This window comes from Hypanus sabinus, chromosome 7 (assembly GCF_030144855.1).
Source record: "Hypanus sabinus isolate sHypSab1 chromosome 7, sHypSab1.hap1, whole genome shotgun sequence".
Taxonomy (NCBI): Eukaryota; Metazoa; Chordata; class Chondrichthyes; order Myliobatiformes; family Dasyatidae; genus Hypanus; species Hypanus sabinus.
In genome coordinates, this window is record NC_082712.1 from 127,115,964 (window position 1) to 127,124,387 (window position 8,424).

The 8,424-nt window shown below is 39.4% G+C and overlaps 1 protein-coding gene across 1 annotated transcript in view; it reads right to left on the minus strand.

Annotated features, from left to right (window-relative positions):
* ptpn5 (protein tyrosine phosphatase non-receptor type 5) overlaps window positions 1-7,894 on the minus strand; it is a 104,866-nt gene extending 96,972 nt beyond the window's left edge. Inside the window, exons 1-2 of the mRNA XM_059976369.1 lie at window positions 7,730-7,894; window positions 1,344-1,469 (exon numbers count right to left, since the gene is read on the minus strand). Of these exons, the coding sequence (XP_059832352.1) occupies window positions 1,344-1,469; window positions 7,730-7,894 (291 nt within the window). The remainder of the gene's footprint in view (window positions 1-1,343; window positions 1,470-7,729) is intronic.
* Between the last annotated feature and the right edge of the window lie 530 nt (window positions 7,895-8,424).

Here is an 8,424-nt window from a genome sequence, read left to right on the forward strand (position 1 = left end):
CTTTCAAATCTCTTACTATCCCTTCTTTCAGTTAGTCCTGACGAAGGGTCTCAGCCCGAAACGTCAACTGTATTTCTTCCTATAGATGCTGCCTGGCCTGCTGCATTCCACCAGCATTTTGTGTGTGTTGCTTGAAGAGCATTCTAACTGCTTGCATCAACATCTGCTATGCACAGGATTAGAACAAGCTGCAAAAGGTTGTGAACTCAGCCAACTTATTAAAGACATTAACCTCACCGCTATTGAGAACACCTTCAAAAGACGATGCCTCAAATAGGCGGCATCCATCATTAAGACCCCCATCACCCAGGGCATGTCCTCTTCTCATTGCTACCATCAGGAAGGAGTTGTGGGAACCTGAAAATGCACACTCAGTATTTCAGGAACAACTTCTTCCCCTCTGCCATCAGATTTCTGAATGGATAACGAACCCATGAAAGCCACCTCACTATTTTTGCTCTCTTTTTGCACTACTTAATTTAATTTTTTGTATATATTTCTTACTGTAATTTTATAGTTTTTAAATTAGTAGGTATTGCTGGCACAAAACAACAAAATTTCATGATGTATGTCAATGCTATTAAACCTGGTTCTAAGTGGTATGGAATTAGGTGGTCAGAGCAACAGAGAGTTAATTAGGGAAGATATGGGTCAGGGCGACTTTAAGGAAGTAGTATAGAGATTCAAACCAGGAATTGGGTGACAGTAGAGGACCCAAGACAAGCCAAGCTCCTTAGATCAAGGAGAATTATCTGAGGCCAATTCCAAGCCTTTATGAAATGCTGAATGGAGCATCTCAAGGCTGTGTGAATAGAAAGCAGAGAAGGTAGCATTCAGATGTTAATGCGCACCTTTGGATACCATTATGTTTATTTAGACTTCTCTATTTATGTGCATTAGATGCACAGATGATTCCAAAGGAAAACTGCAGGTCCCGCATCTCTCGATAGTCCCTCACTTTCTACTGTTTAATGCCATTCCTCACAAAAAATTTGATTTCAGTTCACAGGTAATGTTGACAGTTGACCTTTGGGCAATGTTAGGTAATATTAATATCGACTGAACATTCACTCTAAATAGTTAAAGGCTGGTGACGTATCTTTTAAAAATAACCGGCCACAAATTTCAATCATGATGCAGAAGAACAAATACTACAATGTTCAAAATAAGCATTTTGAGCCCTTAATAACCCAGTACACATAATAGCGTACACCTTGTGCATTTCATAGGGAGACAAATGAAGAAAGACATATTCAGACTGTAATATCTTATGGGCATTGAAAACTTTTGTTAATTCCAAACCTCATGCTGTTTCATAATTACCACAAAGGCTTTTCTCTTACCCCTGTATCCGTTGATATGACTGGGAAGGCAAGTGTCGGCATTAGCAGGTACTGCAGGAGGCTGAGGACTCTTTGTCCAGCTGCAAGCACTCCATGACCTTGATATAGATATCCAACCCAGAGAACCTACAGTGCAACCAGACATACAATCATGAACCATCCAAGCGAGGTGGTGATGAGATAAGCACTGCAAACTAGGAGTAGATAATGACAACAGAAAACAAAACTAAAAATGAATTAAGGTATCCAATCAATTTTAAATGTCCTAAACATCCACCCTATTCTAAATTATTAAGTTATATTCAAATTGCAATGTGCCTAGTGTGTAAAATGAAAAATAGCCACTAGTGGAAAAGGCGGCATTTTTAAAGGGTGGGACAGAGACACACATTGGAGGCAAAGCAGCAGACCTCCATACCACCATATCAAGCAATCCTGAGCACTCTGCGTGCAGAATGTTACCCTTTCTGTAATTCCTTATTATTTAATCTTGAAGACATCAAAAAAGTGCTGTTTAGAAAAACGGTTATGAGCATGTGTTGTCCTCACCACAGGGAACAATAGCTGAGGGTAGATTTTTCATTTAGTAGTTGAGGGTAGATTTTTCCATTCATTTGAATGGGGCTTGCCATGATTTTTGCTGACTGATCATGAAGGACTAGTTCGGACCTGTGATGGGTAGTGAGTGAAGCAGAACAAATATGCCTGAACTCCCTGGTCTACTGCCAGCGGTGAAAATGACCTCTGCAAAGTACATATGCAGATAAAGCCCTGTATCTTTTATCACTGCAGTGAAAGAAGTTGTCATCAACAATGAAATTAGCTTCAAATTGCTCACCGATATATCAGATTTCTGTCTCAAAACTCTGGTTTCGCTGTGACAGAAACCTGGATTCAATTACGACCTTGGGTAAAATCTGTGCAGAGTTGCATGTTCTCCTTGTTATTTCAATTTCCTTCCACAGGTTGCTAGGTTAATTTGCCGATTAAATTCCCCCAGGTGAGAGATAGAATCTAAGGTTAGCTGATGTGTAAGTGAGGATTAATGTTGGAAAAGTGTAAAAGAGCAGTTGATAATTGGCATGTATTTGTTGGACTGAAGGTCCTGGTCTCTATGATTTCAATATGTATTGTACCTGCTCAAAAACATCGGGCAGTAATGTCAGGCACCCAAACTGAAAGCTAGTTTATTCATCAGCAATGATTTTCTGCTACTTGGTTAATTTATCAAGGGAGAAGTCCCTAAAAAAAAGGAACAACTTAATCATGTTTAATTGCTAGGCAAAGAAGCAATATTCTGCCAGTGGATTGAGCATGGACAAATTTAAAACACTAAAAATAATTTGTCCCATTTCAGTGGGGGGAAGAGGGGTAGGGAATTTTTAGCACGAGAAGGTGAGAAATGCCCAGATTACACCTTGAAATAATAACTGGATGATGCATAAAGCAGATTACATAAATATAAGTCTATAAAACATAGGAACAGAGTTAGGCCATTCAGCTCATAGAGACTGCTCTGCCAGTTCATCATGGCCAATCCATTTCTCTCAACAGCATGGGAACAAGCTATTCAGCGTGTTTTTTGTTGCTCCATTTCACTCTTCCTATCATTATGTAACTATCAACTTATCTCTCTTCCCACGGTGTTTGTATCTTATTCAATTACTTCCTGGGTAGCTTGGTAGCAACTTCATATTCTCACCACTATCTGGGTAAAACAGTTTTTTTTAAATACCTATTTGACTGCCTGGTGATGTTTCTTTTTCTTACGGCTCATAGCTTTGCTCTTAGGCGCAGTAGTGTAGTGGTTAGCACAATGCTTTACACTACAGACGACCCATGTTCTGATTACGGCCACTGCCTATAAGGAGTTTATACATTCTCCCTGTGACCATGTGGGCTTTGTCTGGGTGCTCCAGTTTCCTCCTACAGTCCGAACACATACCCATTAGTATATTAACTGGTCATTGTAAGTTGTCCCATGATTAGACTTGGATTAAAACAAGGGATTGCTGGGTGGCGTGGCTCAAAGTACTGGAAGGTCCAATTCTGTGCTGTATCTCAAAAAATTCTTTTCAAAAATGGAAACTCATTCAAGAAGAGTGACTACTTGGTCAATACTTTCACAGCTTTGTTAGATGAAGGATCTAGATAGTGTGCACTAATTGCCTAGAGCAACTGGGCAATAGAGTCAGTATGGATAAGGTGGACCAAAGCCGTATTTCTATGCTCTTGCCTCTATGACAGTGACTTAAATCCACTTGTTTGCAGTAGAGGACAGCATAAAGCTATGCATTAATAGGGAAGTAGGCCTAGAGCCAGAACGAGGTCCTTAGCAGAGGAAACACAACAGTGCTGGAGAGAGTTCTCATTGAAGGGTAGCCATACTGTCTGTCTGTATTTCTTTCTCGTTGCTGAGCAGCAACAGAGTTGCTTATGCTACACACACAAAATGCCGGAGGAACTCAGCAGGCAAGACGGTGTCTATGAAAACGAGTAACCAGTCAACATTTCAGGCCAAGACATTTCATCAGATCTAATGAAGCATCTTGGCCTGAAACATTGACTGTCTACTCTTTTCCATAGATGCTGCCTGGCCTCCTGCATTCCTCCAGCATCTTGTGTGCGTTGCTTGGATTTCCAGCATCTGCAGATCTTCTCATCCTCGAGCTGTTAATGCTGGCAGGTTTATACTGGTGAATTGTAATAATTTATAAATACTCAAGATATTTAAAATCTGTTAAAAATTTAAATATTGACATTTCAAAATACTTAACAAGGATTCTAAATCAAAACACGAGTAAACAATTAAATACATTTAAAACTATATTTTTTAAAAAATTGCTAGTTACCTGAGATTTATACCTGTCTCTTATCCCTCTCTCTCTAAAGCAGGAGTTCCCAACCTGGGGTTCACAGACCCCTTGCTTAATGGTATTTGTCCATGGCATAAAAAGACAATAGACAATAGGTGCAGGAGTAGGCCATTCAGCCCTTTGAGCCAGCTCCACCATTCAATGTGATCATGGCTGATCATCCACAATCAATACCCCGTTCCTGCCTTCTCCCCTTCAAAGAGTTTGGAACCCCTGCTCGAAAGCAAAACTGCCTCCATATTGGGACTGGCCTGTGGCAGGTTCAATAACAACCCCTGAGTAATGACAGAGGTAATACTGAAATTTTGGATTTCCATCTTTGCACGTGCATATATGGAATACCCTTGCTGATCACAATTATGAGTAAATGCCACAGAACTGCTCTGGCTTTGAAAAATTTGTGCCACTGTGCTGGATTTGGGTGTACAAGGGGAAACTAAGAAATTTACAGAAAAGAAATTTGCAAGGATTGTGAACAATGAAGACGATAATGGTAGGCTTTGGGAGGACATTGATGAGGTGGTCGAATTGGTGGAGGAAATTCAACACCGATAAATGTGATCGTGTATTTTGATTTAAAGTAAAACAAGGAGTGGCAATATATTATAAATGGGATGTCCATAAAAAAAACCTACAGCTAGAGAGACTGGTATGTGTGGTTGGAAAAGGCTAAAGGAAGAATTTCAGTTGCTTTGAAGGTGGTAGAGCGGGTTAAAAAACAACTGAAAATGTATATGGGGTCCTGTGGTTATGCCTTTAGGAGATAGGGGTGATAACAACAGGGACATTGTTAGAGATCTAAATAAAACACTGCTTTGGCTACACCTGGGACACAGAGTCGAGCGCTGGTCACCTCATAGCAGAAAAGATAAAAAAACTTTAGAAAGGATCTATTGAGGGTTTTAACATATAGGAAAAGGCTGGAGATACTGGAAGAAAGGAATCTCAAATAAAATGTGTTGAAGAAGATCAAAATTAGGAGGTGTCTAGATAGAATGCTAGAGGAGGAAAAGATGTGAAAATTTAAAACAATAAACTGTAGGCAACCTGAGGATATTACTTTTTGCAGCCAGTTATTTGGGCCTGGTTAGAGATAGATTAAATACAGACTTTCAAAGAGAATAAGAATTGCAGAACTGCTGGGAGAGGGTGAGAGAGTGTGACCAGCTGCATTTATCTTGGAGAGATAGCCCAGGCTTGAAGGGATGAATGGCCTCTTTCTGTGCTGTTACCATTCCTTGATTCTGTGAAATGAAACATTCATTATCCTCATCTGACTACAATTAGAAGAAATGAATTGAGTCAGTATTTTTTCTGCCAATAAATTGTTGTTGACCCTCAACATGCCAAAGGAAGTGATTTCCTCCACACCCAAATGACTTTTAGAAGCAAAAACAAAGTGGAGGAAGGACTCAGCAGGTCAGCCAGATCTGAGGAGGCAGAGAGATGGCCATCATTTCAGATTGAAGTCCTGCATCTTGTAGGATCTGGATCTGAAATGTCAATCATCCCTCTAGCTTCACAGATGCTTCCTGATCTACTAAATCCCTCTACCAGTTTGTGTTTTTTGCTTCAGATTACAGACAACATCTGTTGTATCTCCAAGTGATTTTTTGATCATTTTACCATTTCCCTTGATCATCCAACTGGAAGGCATGACAATAACCTCAGTATACCAGGCTTCCAACTTATTAACTTACTCCGTGGAGCCTGGCATGGCTACTGCTCTTGCCCAGAGACAAGTGAGACAGAGGGGTTAAGGTTAGAGGTTAAAATAGGGAAATGAAAAGAAGGAAAGATGGGAAATGGAACGAGGTAAATTGTAACAACTTTGAAAATATTGAATGACATTGAATTTAAAAAATCCCGAAGACAGAATTTATCTCTTTCCATCAAAACAGTTGACAAAGGACAAGATTGGGAAGTGGATATCAGAAATAACAAAAATGAGTCACCTTTAGATATTCACAGTCCACAATAGTACTGTAACAAGGAACTGCAGATCATATTGTGTCAATCAGCTTCCTCTGCTTTCATGTTTCTTTTCCCTAAAAATGCCATGCTCTTAAGATTCCCAAACAATGTTAAATACAATAGATTCCGGTTAATTGGGCTATTGGTTAATCAGGGCAGCCAGTTATTTGGGACAACTATTAAAGTACAAAAACTAATTGAGGAAAATTGCTGGGATTCCCTTTGCTTAATTGGGCCAGGACACTATTATCAAACAGGTTCCAACTAGCATCAGTTGCATGCACTTGTGTGGCCACTAGACACTACCCAAAAGAGCAAGCACTTTTTAAATAACATCAGTTGTGTGCATTCATATTCAAAAAGCAGTTATTTTTTCACTGATAAATGCGGACAAATAAGCAGTAAGATCATTTTGAATTGTTTTGTTCACTACAGTTTCAAGCATTCAGGCTGAGAAATGCCAGAAATATCTGGGAGTGAAAAATGAAATAATATCACTACTTCAAGAAGTTAAGAACTACAAAGAATTTGAAGGTATTGACATCATTTTGAATTTTACAATGAAAATGAAGATTTGAAGGATGCTATCATTGATAGCATTGTATGAAGGCAGTCAATTATTTGCACATGCTGATGTTTCTTGTGTACTCTGGATGAATTCCTTTGTCAATAAATATTTGGAACTAATGCACAGTTTTATACTACTGTAGTACTATTGGTGGTGTTTTAATTTGTTCTGTATTTAATTTAAATGCATGATTTGTTACTTAGTTTGTCTTTTTTATATTTTTTAAACTATTTCCATGAAACTTCAGCTAATACGGAAGCTGCTTAATTGGGCCAAAATGTACTGGTCTTGATGCATCCCAATTAACCTGAACATATTGTTTCCAACAATCCAAAATCACTCCCTTATTTGTAATAATTATGAAACCTATTCTCTCTCTATGGGGCTTTTTCTTTTATTGGCTGTTGGTATCATTTCTGCTCATTCCCAGTAACTTGAGCTATTGCTTATTAATGAAATCAGATTTGTTCTTACCTCACTATTAGTGCTTGCAGCAATCCTAAGTGATATTTGTACGTTAATTCTTCATATTTATTAAAGCCATTGTTATTCTCAATGGCCTCCTGCATTTCTACATCTTTGTCAGTGACTATCATCCATTCCTGTGATTTTAGTGCTATTTGCCTGTGATTAGTTCTCCAGGATTTTTTTTTAAGGCTGCTTGCTTTGAATATCATGGCCTTCATAAAGGTTGCCAGGCAACAATGCAGCATCCAGGATACTGCCCTACTGCCTATAATCCATGTAAGGTACGAGATATTTCAGAAATGTAATCAATATGAGCCACTAAACTGTATTTATATTGAACCCCAACCCTCCTGCCTCACCACCTCTCACCTTTCACCTTCACACAGTGCACCACACCATGGATTTATTACTAACATAGTAATATCAAACTGACAGCTGTATCTGGCATCATGCGTTGTGACAGAAAAATCTTTGAACATTATTCCTGCCCAAAGCCTTACCAGAATCTGGAACATTACACAGAAGAGAACAGTGAAGCTCACTCTCAGGCAGACTCTCCTCATCCAACTCCACCGATTTTCCTTTCTAAGCTGCAAGGAACTCTGGGATTTTTCTGGGTTGTCCATTACTTCCTCCTGGGGGCTGCAGTGGGTCTGAACCCTCATCATCCTTGTTTTCTAGCCGTGCTTCAGGAGGACCTGCAAACATGAAGAAGAGGACTTTGAAGTCAGAAGTTAATCAGGATTCACCCAGAGTGACCAGCTGCTCCCCACACTCGATGTGATGGCTCGTCCTTTACGGCTGTTAGTGATGGCTCAGTCCCAAGTAACAGATGCAAGGCTGTGTTCAATTGTCATGGTTAATTTATTGAGTGCTGCTGCTGCTTCCTTTGGAGACAAAAAAATGAACCCACACATGAGTGGGAGGACTACGCAATTGAGGAGTAATGGAAAATTTTACACCAAGGTAAAGGCAGACAGCCAATGATGAGTAGAAATGATGGAGATTGTAGAGAAAAAGATGAGTGAGAGATACTGAAAGAGGGAAAGCAAAATACCTACAGAGGCATTCAAAGCAAAGGTAGATGTTAAAATATCGACCTAGGGAATGTCAGATTTGTACAAAAGCAAGGAATCAACCATAAGCAGAAAGAAAGACAGAAACATGCATGAGAGAGAGAGAGAGAGAGAGAGAG